General features: G+C 57.2%; 1 protein-coding gene across 1 annotated transcript; it reads left to right on the top strand.

Annotated features, from left to right (window-relative positions):
• Positions 1-755: 755 nt before the first annotated feature.
• Positions 756-21071, top strand: VEGFA (vascular endothelial growth factor A; the record flags this gene model as incomplete). The annotated part of the gene is made up of 9 exons (XM_079934308.1): positions 756-760; positions 4374-5136; positions 8148-8196; positions 11375-11571; positions 12390-12466; positions 12835-12864; positions 14722-14793; positions 15917-16048; positions 18189-21071. 9 exons carry the CDS (start codon positions 756-758, stop codon positions 18208-18210), a joined length of 1347 nt encoding a protein of 448 aa, XP_079790434.1. The 3' UTR covers positions 18211-21071.
• Between the last annotated feature and the right edge of the window lie 3387 nt (positions 21072-24458).

Here is a 24458-nt window from a genome sequence, read left to right as displayed (position 1 = left end):
AGATCCACAGATTGGAACAAAGCTCGGCTCCCAGGCATGGCCCAGGTGGGGAGGGAGAATGCAGCTTTAGGTCCTTAGCTGCCACCTCTGCCACCACCTTCTTCCCAGCGGAGGGATTCCCTCCAAGACTGGGTGAGGGTGTGAACAGACGCAGCAGAGGGCAGGATGGGGGTCAGACTTTGAGGGATGGCAAAGTTGGGGTGTCAGGAAGTGGACATGCCTGGGGCTGTTGGGGAGAAGCGATCCAGAGAGACAGCCTGGTGTTCGGGGATGAAACTGAGGCCCGTGAAGGAGGGACAGAGACGTGGCTGATGGGTCTGGGGCTGCTGTGGGTAGGGGTGCTCCATCAGACAGTGACCCTACCCTGCCCCTTCTGCTTCCTCTCCCTCTTCCCTCCCCTTTTCCTGACTGGCTCCTCTTCCTGGGCTTCCTCTGCTCTAATCTTGTTCCCCAGTTGGCATCATTACTCCAAGTCAGACCTCCAAAACCAGATGGGAACATGATACTGGCACTGGAGAAAGAGGGCCTTCTTCCTTGCTTTCGCTTTATCTTCCCATTGCTTTATTGTAAAGACCTAGTGAGAGAGAGAGAGAGAGACAGAGAGACAGAGAGAGAGAGACAGAGAGAGAGAGACAGAGAGAGAGAGAGAATTGAGGGAAACCAAACCAATTCTCTCTCCTTCCATTCAACAGATTCTATTCCTACCCTTGCTGTGGATCAGCTCTGTGTCCTGCTAGGCACCTGGGGGTTGGGGGATGGCGTGAGTGAGACACCTTTCTTCCATCACAGAGAAACCACTTGGAGAAATGTTTAGACAACAGTGAGACTCAGCGCCTCTCTCCCCCATCTCCCTTCTAGCTTCAGAGAGGCTCTGCCTCTTTACCCAAGCAGGGAACAGCCTCCACCCACACAGGGAGAGCGACCCTGAACATCAGAGGTGTCAGGACATCAGGACAAAGTACAGCTATTGTGCCTTGGGCCCGATCACTACTCCCTTTGTCTGGGGCCACTGCTGGCTTCTGGACACCTTTCACGCTCTTCTCCACCCACCTCTGCCCTTCTCTCCCCTTCACCCTCACCTGGAACACCTTCCCCTTCCTCTTTGGCTCCTTCTGAACTACTACAGAGCCACAGGCCGAGGCTGCCCTGGCTGTGAGGTGGGGCCCTCCGAGTGGGGCTGAGGTTGCCGCTGAGGGGGCCCAGCGTGACCTCTGTCTGGGCTGCTCGCTGCTCCACACGCCCCCACCCCTCCTTGCCATGTTGCTGGATGACCTTGGGTCCCTCTGTACCCTTGGAATTCTCTGGGGGAAAGTCTGCCCTGATAGTCCCTGTCCTGAAGCAGCCTGCAGAGGGAGGATAAGTGAAATCAAGTTTGTTGGAGGGGATTAAGTCCATGGAAGGAGAAGATGCTATAGAGATGTGATGTGGTCTTATGGCTGTTGACTTGTGTTCTTGTTCTGTGTGTTTCTGGCCCCCATTTTTGAAGACCCAGGAGCGTGGGGCTCTCAGTTTGATGATCACCCATGGGGTTGGATCCATGACAGCGTATTAATGTGAAAGCTGGTGACATCATATTGGGGGATGGGACCCAGAGGCAACCCCCCACCCCCAAGTCACCAGGTTGTGGCTGTGAAATGAAGGGTGGAGATGGGAGACCCCTCCTCACCCTAGTGAAGGGTGCTCAGGACCCTTCAGGCAAGGCTGCAGTTCTGCTCCCTCATCCCCCTGGTTTCCTGAGCAGAGGTCACAGAGGTTGCTGTAACACACTTTGCTGAATGGGGAATGGTTGGCTCAGGTAGGGGAGAGACTAGTGGCTATTAAGTGACAACTGATGGCCATCCCTCCTTGGAACCCCTCCGTCTTCCTCCCAACTTCAGGGTCCTTTATTAAGACCTCTTCAGGCCTCTCCGGGGGCCAAGGAAGGCTGGGATGAGAAGGGATGCAGAGGAGGGGGCCAGAGTGACCCCCGGTGGTGAAGCGGGGAGCCTCTGTCCTGGGCTCTGCCGGCCCCAGGGTAGGGATAAGGCAGGGGATCCCTGCCAAGGTGCCCACATCTTGTGTTCTGGGGGTGCTAGACGAGGACCAGGTTGGGCAAGGAGGAAGTCTAGTGGCTTCGCTTCCATGTCCCACGTGGCATCTTGGAGGGTGGAGCCTTGGTGAGGAGGCCTGCCTGGGAGGTGGAGACTAACTGTAAAAAGACCTTGTCCCTGCTGCTGGGGAGGCTGCCAGGTGGTGGAGACGGGACTGGAGGCATGAACGATGGAGAGGGTGTGATAGGGTGGCGGCTGAGCCAGCCCCTCTGCTCGCAAGGGCCTCAGGACACCACTCCTGTGGAACCGGGGCACTAAAGGGGTAACCTGTCACCCCCACCAAACCACAGCGCCATGAGCTGAGGAGCTGCTGTGTTCTGTTCTCAGCCTAGCTCCCATTCTCAGCCCAGGCCTTCACAGAGGCCACATCAGCCCCAGGCCAGGCCCTGGCCAGATCTGGATGAATAATAAGACCGGTTAGTCCCTCTCTTCCCACAGGTATCACCCCCACTCCCTGTTCCCTGGGGGAGCCTGGGAGCTGCTGGGTCAAAGCCCAACCAGGAATTTTTCCAGGCTGGTTCCTGTATGCAAGGGTGAGTTGGGGGGCCTTGGGGAGCACTTAGGGAAGACACGAGGAGTTGGGGGAGAGGGAGGCTTTGAAGGAACGGGGGTGACTGAGGTAAAGGGAGAAGAGACTGCCAGCTGCGAGAAGTGGGCAAGGGATCCCGGAGGTCTGGGGGCTGCTGAGGAGGACTCCCCAATTCTGTTCGGAAGATGAGCTGTGAGCCTGGACTCTGGGGCTGATAGAAGCCTTGGCCTCCGGCCTGGTGGGAGCTCTGGGCAGCTGGCCTACAGACGTTCCTTAGTGCTGGTGAGTAGGTTTGAATCATCACTCAGGCCCTGGCCTCCATCCGCCCCCACCAGCCCCCTGGCCTCAGTTCCCTGGCAGCATCTCGGGGGGGGGGGGGCGGGAAGCAGGAACAAGGGCCTCTGTCTGCCCAGCTGCCTCTCCCTTTGGGCTCTGCCAGACTCCACAGTGCATACGTGGGCTCCAACAGGTCCTCTTCCCTCTGGGCCACTGACTAACCCCAGAACCACACGGCTTCCTGTTCTCAGCCCCACGAACACGGTGCCAAATACTTCTCCCCAGGGGAGACTCCCTGAACACTTCCCAAAGGACACCAGTCACCCCAGCCTGTGGGCTGCAGCAGGCCAGATGAGGGCTCCAGAAGGGCACAGTGTCCAGATGGATACATCATGCCCTCTGTGCCTAGCACTGGGCTCTGTGCACATGGGGCCATTTGAGTCCCAAACATGCCACTGTTTGAGAGGTCAGAAATGGGGATACCAGGGGTAATCTCCCTCAACCCTCTTCCTGAGGCCTCTTGAACCGGAGCTGGGGTGTGCAGACGGTAGTCACTAGGGGGCGCTCAGCCACCACAGGGAAGCTGGGTGAACTTGGGAGAGGGAGAGCAGCATCTGCGTGAGAGTGAGGACGCGTGTGAGTGTGTTGGGGGGGTAGCTGAGAGTGTTGGAGCAGGGGAGAAGGCCAGGGGTCAGCCCAGGATTCCAGTAGATCTGTGTGTCCCTCTTTCCACCAGTCCCCTTCCGACTCCCCCAGACCCCTGCCCACTCCAATATTCCCAGCATAGAGGGAATAGCTCTCGAGTCCTGTCCGCACATAACCTCACTTTCCTATACCCTCCCCCCAAATACCGCGCGGGCGTGTGTGTCTCCGGGCAAAGGGGGGCGCATAGGTAATTTTCAGGCTGTGAACCTTGTGGGGGGGGTCGAGGTTTCGCTTCGCTGGTGTGGGTGGGGGTCCAGGCTTCGCTTGGGGTCCCCAGGCGAAGGCAGCGCCAGGGGCCGAAGACGCGCGGAGGGGACGGACTCAAGGAGCCGAGGCAGGGCCTGTTCCCGCCCCTGGGCGTGTCGGGGCGGGGCCAGGCCTTCTTTTTAGTCTGCTCATAGCGGTGAGGAGCGCAGAGGCTTGGGGCAGCCGGGCTGCAAGGAGGCCGCGGCGCGGGGGGCGAGTGGAGCCGGCGGCAGCGGCGCTCGGTCGGGAGACGCATCGGCGAGGCGGACGAACCAGCGGGGTCACCAGCCAGGAGTCTCCGCACTGGAATTTGATATTCATTTATCCAGGGTTTACCGTCCTCCTTTTATTCTGAAACATTTTTTTTTGGAAAAAACCGTATTCTTTCCCCCTTTTAATTTATTTTTGCTTCCCATTCCCCGCTAAATCGGGCCGACCGTTTGGGGAGATTGCTCCTTTACGCCCCCAAATCACTTCGGATTTTGGAAACCAGCAGAGAAGCAAGAGGTGTAGCAAGAGCTCCAAAGAGAAGTGGAGGAAGATAGAGAGACCGGGTCAGAGAGCGCGCGCTGCCGAGCGAGAAACGAGAGGGACAGGGGCAAAGTGAGTGACCTGATTTTGGGGGTGACCGCCAGAGCGCGGCGCGAGCCCTCCCCCTCAGGATCCCACGTCGGACCAGCCGCGCTGACGGACAGACAGACAGACACCGCCCCCTGCCCCAGCGCCCACCTCCTCCCCGGCCGGCGGCCGACGGTGGACGCGGCGGCTAGCCGCGGGCAGGAGCCGGAGCCCGCGCCCGGAGGCGGGGTGGAGGGGGTCGGGGCTCGCGGCGTTGCACTGAAACTTTTCGTCCAACTTCTGGGCTGTTCTCGCTCCGGAGGAGCCGTGGTCCGCGCCGGGGCAGCCGAGCCGAGCGGAACCGGGAGAAGTGCTAGCTCGGGCCGGGAGGAGCCGCAGTCCGAGGAGGGGGAGGAGGAAGAAGAGAAGGAAGAGGAGAGGGGGCCGCGGTGGCGACTCGGCTCTCGGAAGCCGGGCTCATGGACGGGTGACGCGGCTGTGTGCACAGACAGTGCTCCAGCCGCGCGCGCGCCTCAGGCCCTGGCCCGGGCCTCGGCTCCGGGAGGAAGAGGCGCCCGCCTGGGCGCCGAGGAGAGCGGGCCGCCCCGCAGCCCGAGCCGGAGAGGGAGCGCGAGCCGCGCCGGCCCCGGCCGGGCCTCCGAAACCATGAACTTTCTGCTCTCTTGGGTGCATTGGAGCCTTGCCTTGCTGCTCTACCTCCACCATGCCAAGGTAAGCCGCCGTGCCCGCCTGGCGCCGCGGGCCGCTGCGAGCGCCTCTCCCGGCTGGGGACGTGCATGCGAGTGCGCGCGTGGGGGCTCAGTGCCCCACGCGGGTCCTTGGGCACCAGGCGCGCGGCTTCGCCTCTATCTTCATACGTGTAGGGGGAGGGGGCGCGCGCTAGGTGGGAGGACACCGGGACAGAGTCTCACCGCCCACGCGGGCCCTGCCCACCCACCAGAGTTACCGCACGTAGGATCTGGGCCGACCAGCGGAGGGCGGGAGCCGGAGGAGGCAGCTGAGGGGGCTGGGCTTGCGCTGCCGCTGGCGGCTGAAGTTTGCTCCCGGCCGCTGGTCCCCGACGAACTGGAAGTCCGGGCAGCGGGGGCGGGAGCCGGAGCCCAGCGGGCGGGGGGTGGGGGTGCTCGGACCTTGGACCGGGGGAGGGCAGAGAGCGTGGAGACGGCAGGGTGCAGGCGAGAGAGGGGCTTGCTGTCACTGCCGCTCGATCTCTGCGGCCCTCGCCTCGAGTTGGGGAAAAGTTTTGGGGTGGATTGCTACTGGGACCCCCCCCTCTCCGCCGGGCCACCTGCGCCGCAACACCCCCGCCCGTCCCAGCTCGCGTCCCGCTCGGTGCCCGCCCTCCCCCGCCCGGCCGGGCGCGCGCGGCGCGGAGCCGATTACATCAGCCCGGGCCTGGCCGGCCGCGTGTTCCCGGAGCCGCGGCGGCCCGAGCGGGGAACCCGGGGTGGCGAGCGGCGCCCCTCCCCCCGCCTGCCCTCCGCGGGAAGGTGACCTCTCGAGGTAGTCCCTTGCAGAGGACCCGGAGAACCACCCCTATTCCTTCCCGCTGTCCCCAGCCCTTAACCCCCTCCTAGGAGGAATTTCCTAACGTCCCTTCCCCATTTCCTCTCTGCTCGAAGAGAAGCCCCTGCCACCTCTTTATTTTTTATTCCCCTCTGCTGAGAAGACCCATCTAACCTCTCTCCGGCCCCAGAGTCCGGGAAAAGAATGATCGCTGTCAGGAGTCGGGCTGCCTGGGCCCAGCCGGGTGCTTTGTCGAGACTCAACCTAAAGTCCCGACTTCGTGACAGTCTGCTTCCCTCCCCTCCCCCACACTTCCGAGTGAGCTGTGCTTTAGCTTTTATGGGGGTGGCCTAAGGGAGGGTTTAAAGAGGGTCCTCAGACCACTTTACACTTTTTGGAAAAATGGTTTGAAATTTGCTGTGACATGGGCCGTGTGGGACTAGCCCTCCCCGAACCTTTGGAGGGAGCTCCTGCCAGCCGTGCAAACACACTTTGTTCTGGTGAAATGGGCGTTGGAGCAGGAGCAGGTGGTTTTTTCGGAACTCCAAACTTGCCCACCCACCTTGCTTCCCAAAACCACCTAAGGGATCCTTTTCCGCTCTTCCTTTAGCTACAGAATCCCCTTAGAGAGTGGCAGAAGGAAGAAAATGGGCTGGGGTCCCTGCTGCCACCCGGAGTTCCTCAGACCCTGGCACAAAGGCCTTGGCTCCAGGCCTCCAAGGTGGGGGGAGGGGGAGGAGAGGCCGCCTGGCCACAGTGTGACCTTCAGAGGCCCCCAGAGAAGGACACCTGGCCCCTCCCCGCCCAGAACTGCCCCTCCCAGTGCCCCCTGGACTTGGAGGGGGTATGAAGTTTCTGATCCCTTTGCTCTTTGGGGCCCAGGAGGAGTGGAGGGCATAGGCAGAATGTTGGCAGAGGGAAGCCAGGGGGTGCCGTGGAGATGGGTGAGGGGCTGAGGCAGAGACTCCAGGGGGGTCCCTGAGGGAACTGTAGGGGGAGGCTCCAGCTGGGATCCTGGAAACTTGGCCCTGGAAGCAAGGCTGGGGGTCTGGGGTGTATTGGAGGGGGTGTGGGAAAGAGAGAGACAGACAGACAGACAGAGTCTCTGCGGAGTCTGCAGTTCTGTGGGCTAGAGCGCAGCTCTGCTGCTCGGGATCTGCCCCAAAAGAGGGCAGGTGGGGTGGGCAGTTGGTGACAACTGGAGACCCTCTGGAAGGGCTGGGAGAAGCCTCTGCCTGCGGGGTGCTGTCAGGTCCACATGGTTGGGCTAGTTGACCTTCACAGCTTCTGGGGAGGGGAGGAATGATCTGGTGGGGGTGGGGAGGGATGAGAGGCCTCAGGCCTAGGTAGTGCAGGGGGCCCCCTAGGGGTTGGGCAGTGCTAAGGCATAAAAGGCTTCCCTGGTTGCCTTTGAGGAAGGTGTCCAGCAGGTGAGAGGGACTTGGGAACCCCCTCAGTCTGGGAGGGAGAAGAAACCAGGGAACAAGGTGGGAGCTCGAGGCTCGGGGCTTTGGAGATAAATTCAGGCTCTAGGGAGATGGGTGCGCAGGGAAAAATGGGGCCCTCCCCTCCCCCAGGGTTTCCTCCCATGTTTTCCCCTCTAGGCAACCTGTGGCTTTGCTAAGTATTCCTGAGGATAGAAGAGTTTGGATGGGGGAGGGTGCTTGGTGCCCTTCGGTCCTCTGTACTGCCCCCCCCACAGCAACAGCGCACCCTGGTATTTGTTATGTCAGCAGGAGAAGGTCACCATGTTGTTTTTCTCGCCCCCAGTCCTTCCTTCCTGCCCCAGTCCAAATTTGTCCTCCTGTTTGACCTTAATACTTACCCGTGGCTTTGGACCAGGGAGTCAGGGGGGCTGAGAGACTTCACTTCTTTTAGCTCAGCAAGGGGCCAGTGAGGGCTGGGAAAGGGAAATGTGGGGGAGGGGCGGGAACCTGGGCAGCACAGCATTCTGGTGTTTTCCTCCTGTGTTTTGAGCCCCCCCCCCAATATCTGGTCAGTCTTTATCTTCCTTGGCTTCAGAACGGGAGCAGTCCAGGGGTGGTGCTTTGTGCTGTGGAGAGCCCCCGGAGGTGCCCTGCACCATTGAGAAGCCCCGGGGAAGCCAGAGGCTGCGGGTTGGGAGGGACTTAAGGAGGGAGCAGGGGCGGGGTGGCTGGGTCTGTGCATCCCTGCTTCTGCCCATGCCCATTCTTCGTTCTTTGTTTTGTCTTCAGTGGTCCCAGGCTGCACCCATGGCAGAAGGAGAGCAGAAACCTCACGAAGGTAAGTCCCCCCCCACGCCCACCCCTGCACATGGATGGGGGGGGGGTCCCTTGATCCCCCAGGGGATGGGTGGGAAGGCCTAGTTCCTTCTCAGGTCTGTTGGGGTTTGGGTGGGGAAGGGGCACAGGAATCTGGGGATCTAGAAAGGAAAAGGTGAGCTCCGGGAGATTAACCCTTCCATTCTGGAGCACTCCGTCTGTACTACTCAGACCACGGCTAGAAATAGGACTTGTGGTCTTTTTTTTCTGCTCTTTCCAGTAAAATTTTATTTGGAGAGGGAGTTGCGAGCACAGACCAGGAAGACGAATAGTGTTCAAGGATCCCAGGTGTCAGGGGAGGTGTCCCTTGTCGCCCCTGCTCCCAGGGGAGGATGGATACTCCATGTCACTTCCAACCCAGCCAGATTCCACCTGTGGGGTCTGTGTGGCGGAGGCTGTGACCCCTGCTGTCTAGATTGCCGGCTGTGGATGAGCTGGAGGTGCAGAGGGCCCAGGCTCATGGAACTCCCTCCCCCCACTTGGCATTCCTTTGGGGGTGGAGAGAGAAAGCCCTACAGCCTCCCGCTGCCCTCCTGGGGAGTAGGTTTGGGTGCTTGTGAACTTCCCTCTTGGTCCAGCAGAGGGCTGGCTGTAGCTCCCAGGAGCCCCGCCCCTCTGCCCAGCCTGAGTCTGCCTGCCTTTTGTTTGCCGCGGTTTGGAGTACAGATCCTCCCATTTCTCTAGGGATGCCCTGGCTCTCCCCACTACTGAATGTGGCCTCTGCTCCAGCCCGATGTGCCACTCCCCCAGCTCCCCACCTCTGAGAAGGGACGACCCTGGGGTCTTCCTCCAGGCGAGTTTCCCTGACCCAAATCCAGTGGCCCGGATGGTGGCCAGGGGCAGTGTTTCTACTCCCCAGGCTGGTGGTGACGCCTGGCCAGTTCTGCCTCCTTCCTCACTCAGGAGCCCTTTCCTTGACCCAGGGCCTGGCTTCCCCACCTGTGCCACTGACAGGCCTCGGCTCCCAGGGTGCACCCACCCTGCCTCAGCCTCCACTGGTCTCTCTCTGAGGTCTGGGAGAGGCAAGACAAATGGTCTTTGTTTGCTGGGGTAAAGGTTGTCTTAGAGAAATAAGGAAAACCACGAAGCCTGAAGTTGGAGTGTATGTGCGCCCACGCCTGAGCAAAAGCAGGGCAGCTTTCCTTGGAGGTGTTGGCTGGGGTGCGAAGGGTGCGGTGAAGTCACCCCCGTCTACCTCCTGTGGGCCCTGAGGATGCCAGGGAGCTTTTCCAAGGAATTCCCACCCTGGATCTTTTTACCATCAGCTACCAACTGCCATGACCCAGGCCAGACTGTTCTGCCGTCCTGTCCTTGTGGCCCTGAAGGCTTGGCCACCTCTAGCCCCAGCCAGGACGCAGTGTCAGGGCAAGAATTCTTGATTAGTCATCTTCTTCAATATAGACCTGGCTTACAAAAGGACTTCTTCAGATCCCTGGTCTTGTTTATACTCTTTTTGGTGATGCTTGGTCCTAACCCTTGTAGCGGTGGGGAATTCTGCGCCCATTGTCTGGATGGGGAAGCAGAGACCTCAGGCAAGGCCAAGGACTGGCTTGGGAGCCCCCAGTGTTTTCCTTCCTGTTTTCACACGTACGGCCTCCCCACTTCCCCTCAGCTCCTCACATTCTCCCTAATCCACTATATATACCCCCCTCCCCAGCACCCAGGCTCATCTTCCTTCACCCTTCTGGAGGGAGGAGTGAGGAGAGGCTCAGCTGTGGCCTCTGGGAAGAGGCAGCTGGGGGTATGCCCTTCAGATGTCTTGGTGGGGCTCTAACCTTGTGTCTCCTGGGCTGAGAAAAGGGCGCTTGTTCTTAGGGCTGGAGATGGAAGGCAGAACCCTATACTTCAACCTCTGTTTCAGTGTCTTTAGAGATCAGCCCAACCCACTTACACAGATGTGCAGAGTCTGAGGCCTAGAGAGGGAGGAACTGTCCCAAGGTCACACCAAGTCCTGGCCAGAGCCCAGGCTTCCTCGCTGGCTGGATGCTGCTGCTTCCCTTCTGTTCAGGGGAAACTCATTTCAGGGACAGGATTGCTCTGTGGTGGTGGTGGAGGGCTGATGGGGAGTGGCAGGCCAGGCCACAATTTGGAGTAGTCATTCAGAGTCCTGACTTTATTTATTCTCAGGGGCCCTACCTCTGTGGCCCAGAATTACCCCTTCATGCTCCGGTGCACCCCAGGCTCCACGGCCAGCCTGGGAAGTTGTCTTTACCCTGGTCTCCCTCCAGATCAGCTTCTAGAAATGCTCCGTGACTGCAGTGGCGGCACCGTTTTTTCCATGATGCAAGCAGTTTGCCCTCCTGGGTGGGGTTATCGGTGGCTCGCAGGGCCAGCACAGTGTTCCCGCCCATAGCCACCTGCTGTTTCCAGGCAGACCCAGCCCCTGTGCCAGTGCCCACCACCTCCTCAGCCCGAGTCTGGGGAGGGGGTCTGGCAGGTGGCAAAGTGCCCCCTGATGCTTCCCCTCTGTTTCACAGGATGTTGGCTTGGGAGGGCTTTGATGTCAGAGTTGACTTTAACTCTGTTACTTACTGGCAGTGTGGCCTTGGGGCCAGTTACTCAGCCTCTGTAAGCCTCTAGTTCCCCATTTGTAAAACGGGGGGTCCTACTAGAACCTCAGAGTACCATGGACGGGAGAATTGTTTGCGGTGGCATCTGTGGACTCCTGTACACAGTGCCCAGCACATAAGAAGTGCTCAGTAAGTGGTTGTCGGTTAACGGCAGGGCAGCCGCTGTGGGGAGTTGGAGGGAAATGGAGAGTGGGCTTGCCAAGCTGGCTGCTCCTCCTTTCACGGGAAGCTTAGAGACCCCCAACAGGTATACTCATACTCAGACTGTCCTCTGGCATCACGGTTGACCTAGGGATTGGCTTGGCTGTCCTGGCGAGGCTAGGGGATCAGATGTGCAGGCTGACTCCCTTCGAACCTGACAGTGCCATGTGATCTTTGGAATAAAAACAGGCCTTTCTCAGTGTTGGTGGTGGAAAGCTAGGAGAGGACTTCAGCCACAGCCAAGAGACTTAAGTTAGATTTTCAGAAGGACGGTAGTGGGTACCTCTTCCAGACAGGAGCGGGTGGAGAGAAGGGCCGGCCACCTCTAACGTGACCTGCTAGGCTCATGTGTCACCCCCTGCCATGCAGTGGTGAAGTTCATGGACGTCTACCAGCGCAGCTACTGCCGTCCAATTGAGACCCTGGTGGACATCTTCCAGGAGTACCCCGATGAGATCGAGTACATCTTCAAGCCGTCCTGTGTGCCCCTGATGCGGTGTGGGGGCTGCTGCAATGACGAGGGTCTGGAGTGTGTGCCCACCGAAGAGTTCAACATCACCATGCAGGTGGGCACCTGTGGGGAGCGGGGGAGGGGCCGCGTGGGTGGGTGGGGCATTAGGCTTTGCCAACAGGTGGTCCCCGGCCCTCTCCTGGGCAGCTCTTGAAGGGAGGAGCCAGGCTTGCCTTGCCCACCTCTCGCCCCTGAGTCAGTCAAGGGGAGATGTGGAGGTCTTACCCTCTTTGGAGAAAAAGATGCTCGCATTTCTGAGCCCAGGTTTCCAGCAAGCCCCGACCACCTCCTCCTCCTCCCTGACCTCTGTCCCCTGAGCTCAGGAGGGGGATGACACCTGTGACAGGAGCCCCTCCCTTCCTCTCTAGGAGGGAGAGAGCCCTCCCTCCCTGGGGGCTCTGTTTGGGAAGCTGGATGAGCCTGGTCTGTGGAGAGTTTAAAAAGCCAGTCGTTTGGTACTGCCTGGTGATGGGGCACATCTCAGCCTGGATGGGGCTGGAGGGAACTCTGAGACCCCAGGGAGGGGTGGGTGGCTCTTGGGTAGTTACTGGGGGTAGGGTGAGGCCTGGAGGGGTAAGAGGAGGGGAGGGATGGGGAGTGGCAAGAACCCAGGACCCAAATTCCCAGCCTGGCCAACCCTGCAGCCATGTCTGCCCTCAAGAGAAGCAGGGGCTCCTCGAGGTCAGCGGGGTGGGGGGAGTTGGGGGGGGCCTGAGGCTCTTTCTGGTAGAGCCCCTGGTCCCCCCGTACTTCCGCCACCCTTCCCTGCTCTGTAGAACCCCTGGGTGCTGAGTGGCAGGAGCCATGGGGTCTCCCGCCTGGGTATGGCTGGCTGGGTCACTAACCGCTGTGATCTGCTTCCTTTTCCTCCAGATTATGCGGATCAAACCTCACCAAGGCCAGCACATAGGAGAGATGAGCTTCCTACAGCACAACAAATGTGAATGCAGGTAAGGATGGAGTCACGGAGTCATTTGTTCAGTGAATGGCTGCTGAACGAATTCAGGGGGCCCACTCTAGGCCAGGGTTAAGTACGTTCCACTTGTTAGCCCGTTTCCACCTTCCAGCTGTGTAACTGTGGGCATTTCGATATTACTTCAATGTGCCTCGGTTTCCACATCTGTAAAATGGGCACAGTAATAGTATGTACTGCTTAGCATTGTTATAAGGATTAAATGAGTCCTTATATGTCAAGAGTTTAAAACTGTAGTGATGTATCATAAATACTATGTTAAGTTTTTATTATTATTATTCTCGTTACCATCACCATCTGAACTCCTCTCTGTTTTGTTCTTTTCTCTTTCTCTACCCACTGCAGACCAAAGAAAGATAGAGCAAGGCAAGAAAAGTAAGTGGCCGTGACTTTCCCTCTTCTCCCTCTACTTGGTGGTTGTCTTGGTTTGGGGCTCTTGGCTTCCTCTCTCAGGGGGGTCTGATGGCTTCACTGGGTCTGAGAGTTGGTTTCATGGGGACTTGTGGTGGCAGCAGGGGGATGGAGCAAACTCCAGGATTATGGCTCTAGAACAACTGACAAAACCCAGCCTGGTGCCTGGAACTTCCTTTGGAAGAGACGATGCATCTCCGGGCCATTCCCGGCCAGGACTTGCGGTCTTGGCGTGTCGGGGGCTGTCGTGGAAGCTGGCTCCCGGGCCTGCTCTAGCCTCCTGTCACCCATGGCAGGGAGAGGGAGTGGGTGGCAGAGAGGCCAGCTTTTGTGTGTTAGAGGAAATGGCCTCGTTGGTGGCTGCAGTGGTGGTGCAGTTGGATTTGGGGCCAGCTGGGGTGTTTTCTTGGTGCGTGCCCTCCTGCGGGAGTGAGGCAGGCCAGAGACGCTCAGCCGCCTTGGCCGGGGAGAAAGAGGTGAATGTTGGCCATTTCCTGAGGCTTTCAGTTGCTCAGTGTGGAGGGTCAGGTCAGGATGGAGCAGGGGGTGAGGTCTGGCAGCGGTGATCCTTCAAGACAGGGCGAGCGGCTGGCACGGGAGAGAGCCTGCAGGGGAAGAGACTGAGAGAGAGCACCTCTGCCCTTCCCCCACCCATCGTCCTGTCTGCCCCCAACGCTCTGGTGACATTGAAGCCCCCTAGGCCTCAACCCCTTGCCTCTTCCCTAAGTCCCCAACTTCAGGATTGCTAAGCAGTGATTGGGGACAGGAGGCTCAGAGAGAGAGAGAGTGTGTCTGTGTGCGTGTGAATGAAGACCTTCCTTCCTCCAGAACTTTCTCCCGAGAGGGAACAGACTTGCCCCTCTCCTCCATCCCCTCCCCTTCATTTGTCCCATGTGGCAGCCATCCTGAGGGGCATTCTCTGGGGCCGGGCAGGTGTGGAGAGGGCTGGTTCCCTGGAGGGGGACAGGCTTCAGCTTGCCGCCCTTGCCTGTTCCCCAAACGCCTGCCTTGCCCACAGGGAGAGTGGGGTTTCGCCTGGTCTCCGAAGAGAGTCTGGTGAGATGGTGTAGCAGGCTTTGACAGGCTGGGGAGAGGACGCTTCGCCAAATGCCGCCCAGGCCCCCCTCCCCACGCCTCCCTAACTCCCACCCCACCCTGCCGCCTGCCTGGGGCCCCGCCTCTCAGCCCAGGTTATGGCCGGGCTGGCTGGCGCCTTTCGTATGCCACCCTTGGTTTTGCGCCAGCGCCCAAGATAGCTGCTCCCCTACACTGAGATTCACAGAGGCAGGGCCCCTGGAGGGACCCCTCGCTCTGGTACTTGGAAATGAAGGCAGAAGGTGCCTGGAGTACAGCCTGCACCCCCTTCCCTCGCCCCCCCTCGAGTCAAGTCTCTGACCTTCTCCCCAAACTCTGGCCTACCTCTTATGGCCCCTGACCTTCAGGGTCAGACTTGTTCAGGGATGCTGGGCAGAGAGCCTGCCCCCTAGGCTTTGCCCCCTGCCTGGAACCAGGAGACACCATGAGCGTGGAGGCCTGTGGGTCCAGTGCCCTCCACCCAGCCTCTGCTCCCCCCGCCACACACACAGCCTTGCTAGGAGCTGGGTTTGCCGCCCCCCCCACCCCCCGCTCCGCCCAAGGGTAAAGTGAGAAGAAGGCGCCATTGAGTGCCTGCCGCCCCGGCCCATCCCGTGTGCGTGCACGTGTGCAAGCTCTCCCTCGTGCCTCGGAGCGTGTCCTGTGTCCTGCCCTCCTCACTGCTTCCTTTCCTCTCCCCTACCCCCTTGCTTTCTCTCTGTCTGTCTCTGTTTTTTTATTTTCCAGAAAATCAGTTCGAGGAAAGGGAAAGGGGCAAAAAAGAAAGCGCAAGAAATCCCGGTATAAATCCTGGAGCGCGTACGTGGTGCCACCGCTGTCTCGTTTCCTGGAGCCTCCCAGCCCCCAATCAAACTCCCGCCTGCAGGACCCTGGAACCCTGCCTCCCTCCTGCTCCCCTTCCCTGGCTCCTATCCTCCCTCTCCCCTAGTGACTCTCTCTCACTCTCACTCCACTAATTGGCACCGATGGGTAGATGTGGTGGTGGCATTGCTGGTCCAGGGCTGGGGGTGGGCGGGTGGGCAGAGTGGGCCTGGAGGATTCAGGGAGGGGCCTCTGGCTTGGCTGGGCACCCACCGCCTTTCCCTCACCCACTGGGCACTGGTGGCGGGCCCATGTTGGCACGGGTGCCGGGCGCTGATGCCTGCTCACCCAACTGGTTTCCACTGCTCTAGGCTTCCGCACTTCTCTGGAAGCTGGGGGGTGGGGGTGGGGAGGGCAGACGTGGCGTGAGGAAGGGGCGTGGATGAGGCGAGGCAGCTCGTTGTTGGCTGAAGGAGGATGTGGCGTCAAACACCACTGCGGCCCCTCCTTGTGGACTTGGGGCCTCTGGAGGAGAGCCCCCTATTCCAGCCCAACCCATGGCACCCACAGAAGCCTTCCCGTAGGGTGGCCTCTTCCTCTGGGTTTGAGGCTGTGGGCGACCCTTTGGCCACAGCGGCCTGGCCTGTGGACCCTGCCTCTGGGCCTAGCCTGCCGTCACTCCCTGCTTCAGCCCCCACTTTGGTGGAGGGGCCTGGGCATGAGCCTTCACACAGGGAGGAGGTGGCCCCGATTGCCATCCCCAGCAGGTGGAGAGTGAAGGTGTGCTTTTCCGGGGGTGGTAGCCGTTGGGGCCCTGTGGCCCGAGACTTGCACTTGTGCCCGTGGGACAGCGCTGCCCCTTACAGCACCCCTGTCCTTGCATTCTGCCCGTGTACGTCCGCCTCTTCCTGCGGGCAGGCTTCCTAGCCAGTGCTGCCTCTTTCCGCCGCTCTCTCTTGTCTTCCGCTGTGGCGTCGGACCCTTCCAGGGCGTGGAAGGGTGTGGGGCCCGTGAGCTGGGTGGGGTGCAGCTGCTGACGTGGTCGGGGGTGTTGCATGGATTTTTTTCTCTCTCTCTGCTGACGCTCTAGCTTAGATGTCTTTCCTTTTGCCTTTTGCAGTCCCTGTGGGCCTTGCTCAGAGCGGAGAAAGCATTTGTTTGTACAAGATCCGCAGACGTGTAAATGTTCCTGCAAAAACACAGACTCGCGTTGCAAGGCGAGGCAGCTTGAGTTAAACGAACGTACTTGCAGGTTGGTTCCCAGAGGGCGAGCAAGTCAGAGAGGGGCTTTGCACAGAGATGGGGAGAGAGAGAGAGCGCGCGAGCGAGCGAGCGAGAGCGAGCGAACGCGCACCTGAAAGGGGCCAGCTGCTTGCTCAGCTTCTAGCTGCTTGCCTGGTGACTGCCGCCTTCTCTGCTCGCGGGGCCCCTGCGCTGGGCAGCGGGTGCTGGCCGGCCCGCCAGGGCCAGTTCAGAGCTTGCCCTGGTTGCGTGAGTGGGCAGGCCAGTGTGGCTTCCCGTGGTGGTGTGGACGCAGGCTGAGTGTTGTGTCCTGTGGTCCTGCTCGTAGTGGCTGTTGGTTCTGACGTCGTGATTCCTACCTCTGCTGCTAATAGGAAGGGCCCTTCCCGGCGTGGGGGGATGCGCCTCTACAAAGCGCAAACACTTGGGGGCCTCGCCACCGCCTCTGAGGTCTGCACCGCTGGGTTTCTCATCCCCTCAGCGTCTCTCCTTGGGGACAGGGCTTGAGTTCATCCTCAGACTGGGGTCCTGGAGGGCGTGGGCTCTGCCTGTTGGTTTAGGGCAGATAGGAGATTTAACGTCAGGAGACGCTAGATAGCTTAATACTCCAGTCATCACGGCGACAACCCCGAACAGCCCACCTATTTCCAAATGCCCCTGGGATGGGTGGAGGGAGGGAGCCACACCCATTCTCCTAATGTTAGGCTGTGAGCTCCTCACCCCTGGGCCTAGGTTTTATTCATCTGTGTGACCCCCCACTCCCACCCCAGGCATCTGTGCCTCTGTCCCTTGTTCACACCAGGGACCAAGGAAGTGTCAGGTGCGTGAGTGAATACATGACCGAGTTCAGGGGTGAGGGCAAGAGCACGGGGCCGTGACAGGTGGCTGGCAATCTTTTGATGCCTCGCTGGTGTTTATACTCGTCTGGCCTGTGCTCAAAGGCAGGGAGCCCTCTGGGCCAGCGTAAGCTTCACCCAGGAAGGAGAGGCTTTTATGGGGATTCCCGGGCAGGGCCAGGGTGCCCCCGGCTAGTCCAGATGCCTCATTGGTTAACAGGGTCCTTGGAGTGTAGCTCTCTCCCCCGTCTCCCGTGTTCCTGTGGCTTGTGCGTGTCAGGGAGGCTGGGGACCAGGCCCTGGGGGTGTTACTGTGGGTTCTGTCTGTCTTGGAGGTACGTGAAGGCAGGAAGTGTACACTAGTGCTGGGGTGGGGGCTCTGCCTCACCCCAGGGCTGGCTGAGGGGTCTCCACATCTCCCAGGGACCTCCGAGAAGATAAGGGATTTGCCATTTTAGGGTTACCACGGTGATCATTCTGCAGTGATGGGATAGGGGGATGTCTGCAGTGACCTGGGGGCTAACTGAAGTTACCCGAACCCATCCTCTCACCTGGCTGTATGGGGGAATTTCAGTCCTCAAACAGGAGGCTTAGGATCCCCATTCCTAAGCTCTCAGAAGGGCAGGGCCTGCTCTGACCTCTCTTCAAGAGGGGAGGGTAAAAGGCAAGCAGCCCAGGTGCAGGGGCATGATGGGAAAGTTCTAGGAGTCCCCTCTGCCTCCCCGACCCTAAGTTAAATAGCATATTGGAAAGGTAAGGCAGCCTGGTACCTGGGGCCTGCAGCTGAGGCCAGGACGGTGGGCATGGCGAGGGGAGGTGTGTCTCTCACCTTCCCAGGGCCCCAAGCCCTGCTGGCTCCGCCTCTCTTGGGAGCCTCACTTCCCCAGCTTCCTGGCCTGCTTGGCCTCTGCACAGGCCCTATCCTTTGCTCTCCCAACTCACTCCCCCAAACCAGCACCATAGGGACTGCACTGAAACATCTCCTTCTGCAGGGAGGCTTTGCTGATTAACTTGGTCCAACTTTGCTCACCTATCAGCTCTTAAATGTCAACTAGGGACTGTTCTTTGGGACGTGTTCATTTGTTGCTTGTGATGAGATGTCATTCTGCCTTTGTCTTGTCTCAGCTAGATTGTAATCTCCAGAGGGCAGACTGGGAGCCCCGGACGTAGCTGCCACTCTCCCAGAGGCAGGACTGCGCTTTCTCTGTCCTCTCCCCTGCTGGCCTCGGGCTGCAGGAAGGGGAGGCTGCGGCCTCCCCACCGGGGCTCCTCCCCTGGCCCTAACCCCCAGCCTCTGTTTCCCGTTCTCTGCAGATGTGACAAGCCAAGGCGGTGAGCTGGGTGGGAGGAAGGAGCCTCCCTCAGAGTTTCAGGAACGAGACGTCTCACCAGGAAAGACTGACACAGAATGACCCATAGCCGCTGCCCCCGCACCACCACCACCATCAACAGAACAGTCCTGAATCCAGAAACCTGACATGAAGGAAGAGGAGGCTGTGCGCAGAGCACTTTGGGTCCGGAGCACAAGACTCCGGCAGAAGCATTCCCGGGCGGGTGACCCAGCACGGTCCCTCTTGGAATTGGATCGCCATTTTATTTCTCTTGCTGCTAAATCACCGAGCCCGGAAGATTAGAGAGTTTTATTTCTGGGATTCCTGTAGACACACCCACCCACATACATGCGTTTATATATATATATAAAATATATAAAAATAAATATATATATTTTATATATATATATAAAATATATATATTCTTTTTTTTTAAATTAACATTGCTAATGTTATTGGTGTCTTCACTGGATGTATTTGACTGCTGTGGACTTGAGTTGGGAGGAGAACGCCCCCACCCAGATCCTGACAGGGAAGAGGATGGAAGCAGAGACTCTGGCATCATCTTTTTATCCCTCTTAGGGAAGCCGGGGTCCCCTCACCTGCCTGGGGACGCGCAAGGCCAGGGCACGGGGGCAAATTTGGCCTGCTTTTGGAAACACCGACAAACCCAGCCCTGGCCCCGAGCCTCTATCCCGAGTCAAACGGACAGAAAGACAGGCAACAGGTACAGGGCACGAGGACGCTGGCTCTGACCAGGAGTTTGGGGGAGCCTCGGGACACTGCTGTGCTTTGGAGAACCCCTCCACGTGCTGCACGGGCATCTTGCCCCCAGGGGCACTTGCCTGGAAGATTCAGGAGTCTGGGCAGCCTTCACCTCCTCTCACCCGCTTCCGAGATGCCCAGGAGGCCACTGACATGCCTTGGCGAAGAGAAGAGAGACGTTGGTGGAGGAAGGGCCGCCCAGTGGCAGCTCATCCTCTGAGGGAAGGGCCTCCTGCCTTGGCCCTCTCCCAGCTTCGCTTCCCGGGGCACAGCCCAGGAGGGCCCGATGTCCTCAGACCATTGAAACCACTAGTTCTGTCCCCCCAGGAGACCTGGCTGTGTGTGTGTGAGTGGTTAACCCACCTCCGTCCCCCAACCCGACCCTTCCTGCGGCATAGAGAGACAGGGCAGGGTCCCGGTGCCCACCCTGGAGGCAGAGAAAAGAGAAGTGTTTTATATATGGTAGTTATTTAATATGCCCTTTTAATTAGAAATTAAAACAGTTAATTTAATTAAAGAGTAGGGTTTTTTTCAGTATTCTTGGTTAATATTTAATTTCAACTATTTATGAGATCCATCTCTTGCTGTCTCGCTCTCTCTTATTTGTACTGGTCTTTGTGTATAAAATTCCTGTTTCCAATCTCTCTTGCTCTGATCGGTGACAGTCACCAGCTTGTCCTGAGCAGATATTTAATTTTGCTAACACTCAGTTCTGCCCTCCCCTTTCCCTTGGCTCCCCACCACACATTCCTTTGAAATAAGGTTTCAATATACATCTACATACTATATATATATTTGGTAACTTGTGTTTGTGTATATATATATAATATATATATATATGTTTATGTATATATGATTCTGATAGACATTGCTATTCTGTTTTTTTATATGTAAAAACAAAACAAGAAAAAATAGAGAATTCTACATACTAAATCTCTCTCCTTTTTTAATTTTAATATTTGTTATCATTTATTTATTGGTGCTACTGTTTATCCGTAATAATTGTGGGGGAAAAGATATTAACATCACATCTTTGTCTCTAGTGCAGTTTTTCGAGATATTCCGTAGTACATATTTATTTTTAAACAACAACAAAGAAATACAGATATATCTTAAAAAAAAGCATTTTGTATTAAAGAATTTAATTCTGATCTCAAAGCTCCTCCTGGTTTCTCCTTCTCCATTGAATCTTTGTTCCAGACTTCCTCCTGCCCCTTTCCCTCCTCCCATGGGAAACATGGCATTTGCCTGAGGTCTGGGAAAGGGGTTCCAAGCGTGTAGGATACGGGGTGACCCACCTCATTGTGCCGGGGGCCAGAGTCTTTCCATTCTGGCTGGGCCCGTCCTGGGGGAGCTCGTTCATCTTCTACCATCTGTGGAAGTGGGGGAGGGAGAGACAGCTCCTTAGATAGGAGCCAAGGGCCCTGCAATGAGCAGAGCTGCCTTCAGGAGTCATGTGATCCAGGCAATGTCCCTTGTCAGGGAAGGAACTGGCCATGTCTCTGAGCTTGTTTCCCAGAGGACAGGAAGGGGCTGGGAATGGGAAGGGGGTGCTTGTGTGGGGCCTGTACCCCCAGGGTATAAATTAGTTTTACGTAGTAGTCCTGGAGTTCCTTGAGCCTCTGGAAGGTGGGCCCACGGTTCCACTTGCCCCTGAGGGGACTCCCTGCCCTGCCTTGCTGCGTAGGCCCAGCTCTCCTGCAGGCCCGGGGAAGGTGGAAGCTGTCTGGGTCTTTGGCGTTTTTGAACAGTGCTTCCAAATCCACTTCTCTAGCCTCTTTTATTCCTTCAAACCATATTTATTGGGCCACCAGCCATCGTGCCAGGGCAAGGGATGCCGTTATGAATAAGACACAATTCCACCCCTCAAGGATCTGGTGAGGGTGGGTGAGGAGACACAGAACTATAAATCCACAAATAGAAAAATACATAAATTATGATGGGGGCATTTGATCCAGCTTGGGAGTGGGGATGGATTGCGGGTGGTGGAGTCTGGGAGGTCTGCTCATTATGTTACCCTTAGGCTGCCCCTTAAAGAGTGTGAAGGAGAAGACAACATGGAGGGGCGGGTGGAAGGGTTGAAGCCGACATCCCAGGCAGAAGGGGCAGTGTGAGCGAAGGCATGGAGGGAGGACTCGGGCAGGGAGTGGGTGAGGGGATGAAGGTGGGAGAGAGAGGCAGGAATAGCCCTTGCCTGCCGCACCCATGGTGCCAAGAGCCTATGACCTGGGGATGAGCAGCACGTGAGGGGTTTTAAACAAGGAGCACCTCTGCAGGGAGGTGGTTGTAATCCTCCCGTGGGAGACACCCTGAGGAGGGTAGAGGTGACTTCGGTGGCTGAAAAGGGAGGGCACCCCCCTGCCTCTCCTGGCCACACTGGGTGGGGGGGGACTAGGGAGGCGAGGTTCCTGCCCTCGTGCAGCTTTGGTTCTAGTTAAGTGCTCATTTTCCAGGCGCTTTCCACCTGTGGCTCTTCCGCTGGTTAACACGATCCACAAGACCTGTGAGGTCGGGGCTCTTGTCACCCCAAGTGGATATTTGCCTGAGCCTCCAACTGGCCTTCCAGATTCTTCTCTCTCCTGCATTCTCATCAGCCAGAGTGAGCCTGTTAAAATGTGAGCTGAATCATATTACCTTTTGGCTCAAAACCCTGCAGACTCCGTTTTATTCGGCGAAAGAAGCCAAAGTCCATACAGTGGCCTTAAAAGGCCCTGCACCATCTGTGTTGCCTTGATCTCCCCAACTCAATGACCTCTGACCCCACCTTGACCACTCAGCTCCAGCCACACTGGTTTCTCTGTTCCTCGCGGGTGCGCTCCCACCTCAGGGCCTTTGCACGTGCGGTCCTCTCTTCCTAGAGTCCTCTTCCCCCAGATGTGGCATGCGTGGCTCTCTCACCTTTAAGTTTTGTTACCATCTCAGCAAGGCTGCTTGACTATTGCATTTACAATCAACACCCTGCACTCGGGCTCCTCTGCACTCGGGGTCCTCTTTTCACCATCCTTCTTTTTTTTCCCATAGCACATGCCACCATCTAACATACCCTAGAACAGGTCTGTCCAATAGAACTATGATGTGAATGAACCATGTATGTAGTTTAAAGTGTTCTCTGAGCCAGATGTTGAAAGGTAAAAAGAAACAGGTGACGTTTAATTTAATCATATATTTTACTTAACCCCAACATATCTAAAATATCGAATCAATATAAAAATGATTAATGAGAGATTTTATGTTTTTCGGTATTAAGTCTTCGAATCTGATGTGTATTTTGCTTTTATCAAACTTCTCAATTGGGAGTAGCAACATGTCAAGTATGCAGTGTACATATGAGGCTGGTGCCTACCGTTTTGGACAGTGTTGCTTTAAAATTTACCCCTCCTCTTATTTCCCCCACTACTAGAATGCAAGCAATGTGAGGGCAGAGATTTTTATCTGTTTTGTTCAATGTTGTACATTGTATCTCCAGCTCCTAGAACGTGCCTGGGACATGCTCAATAAACATTTGTTATCTGCCTGACATTGTTGAAACTGAAGCCTGGTGACTGAGGGTTTGTTTTATCCCAAGACTATGGAGGTAGGTGATGGCTGGCACTGGCGGGAGTGGTGGGTAGACAGGCTTTTTGACAGGTGGGGACTTGAGCAGGGCTGGGTGAGGAGAGGGGAACTCAGAGTCGGTGGTGGGGATGAGGGACAGAGAGGCCTCTTCCCCTGTGCCAGGCCCTGTCTCCTCCTTTTAGCCACCCTGGGGACGGGGCTCATTATTTCTACTTGGTAGATGAGGGTCAGAGAGGGTAAATAACTTGCCCGAATCGACTCACAGCCAGTAAAATGGCCAAGCCAGAATTTAAACCAGCTTTCCTGACTCCGATTCCAGTGCTCTTCCCACCTCACCACAGTTGCCCCAGGCTAGGGCAGAACATCAACAACTAAAAATGAATCGTCTAGACTGAATACAAACAGGCAGAAGAAAAATGGGACGGGGGAGGATGTGGTGGTGGCCAAACCCAGGGCTGAAATCCATATTTCCCCAAGCGTGGCAAGGCAAGAGATGTCTCTAGGGCCTGGGCTCGTCAGTAGAAGATCTGAAACCTAAGATGGAAGAGATTGCAACACGCAGCCTTGGAAGACAGAAACAGTCTTTAAATAGACTCTGGAGAAAAAGAAGGATAAAACGAACATGCTGCATCCCCCAGTTGTATAAGACCTGCTCATACACCCCCTGCAGCCTTCCCAAAGGACCTCTCAAGGCTCAGTGCCAAGCTGTCCCAGCCTTTCTCCCCTCTGTGGGACTCACACCCTCCCCTCTGGTCTGGCCACTGTTTTCCCTGGAGACATAGCGCTCCTTCTCAACTCTGCTCTGCCCAGCCTGAGCCCCTTTCCCCTTTTCCTAAGGGGCAACCTACCCTGGCCACAGCCCCAAAGGCCTTTGTGTACTTCTTCTCCAAGGAAGCTGACAGCCTACCCTTTCCTCCTGTAAGGAGGCTGGGTGGATCCGTACAGAACTTGGTGATTCTGGATCCGTTTCACGTGTTAGTGCCGTTGTGGTGGCCTGGGTCCAAATATGGCTGCCAGCAGCGCTTTCCACCCCTACGTCTGCGTGCTGCAAGAAAAAGAGTCTACTTTTCCTCTGTTGAGTCTGGGCTGGCCTTATGACTTGCTTTGACTAAGAGGATGTGGCAGAACAGATGTTCTGGGACTTTCGGGCCTCGGCCTTGAGGGAGATTGCAGTTTCCATTTTTTCCCTCTTAGCCGGCGGCTGCCATGCTGTAAGGAAGTTCAACTACCCTACTGGAGAGAGAGGCCACGTAGAGAGAAAGAGAGGGGCTCAGCCTGCCCCCAACTGTTCCAACCACCCCAAGCTGAGGCCCCAGACGTGTGAGTGAGGTCATTTTGGATTCTCTAGCCCCAGGTGAGCCACTCTTGCACAACACAAAAAGGAGGCAAGCAATCTCCTGCCCAGATGTACAGGGTTGTGAGTAAATATACGGCTGTTGTTGTTTCAGACTATGATGTTTTGGGGTAGTTGTTACTCACCAATCATATCTGAACCATCTAAATAAATGATCATTTCTTTGAGGCTAGGACCTTTGTCCCTTCCCATTCATAAGTCTTAGCATGATGGTCTCAGCGGGTGGAGGGAGGTTCCAGGAAGGAAGGATATTTATAAAGCAGTCAGAGACCAGCAGCAGTCTGCCTTGGTGGGAAGACTCAGGGCAAGGGCTGACCCAGGCAGGACAAAGTATTGTCGAAATTTCTAGAATGAGGAGAGCCAGTCAGTTTTATTGAAGTCTCACCAAAAGAAAGTGGGCCTCATCTATAGCAGGAGGGAGAGAGGCTAGAGGCTGAGAAGAACTGGCAGAGAGAGAAGCACAAGGGATTTGGAGGAAAGGGCTATGGAATCTTGTCCTCCCCTTCCTTCCTTCCTCCCTCGCAACCTCCAGAATTTATGGACTAGCAGCCATGTGGGCTATGCCCTGGTGCAGAATGG

This window comes from Stenella coeruleoalba, assembly GCF_951394435.1.
Source record: "Stenella coeruleoalba genome assembly, chromosome: 10".
Lineage (NCBI taxonomy): Eukaryota > Metazoa > Chordata > Mammalia > Artiodactyla > Delphinidae > Stenella > Stenella coeruleoalba.
Note: the sequence above shows the minus strand (reverse complement) of the source record. Positions and strands in the feature narration are given on the sequence as shown.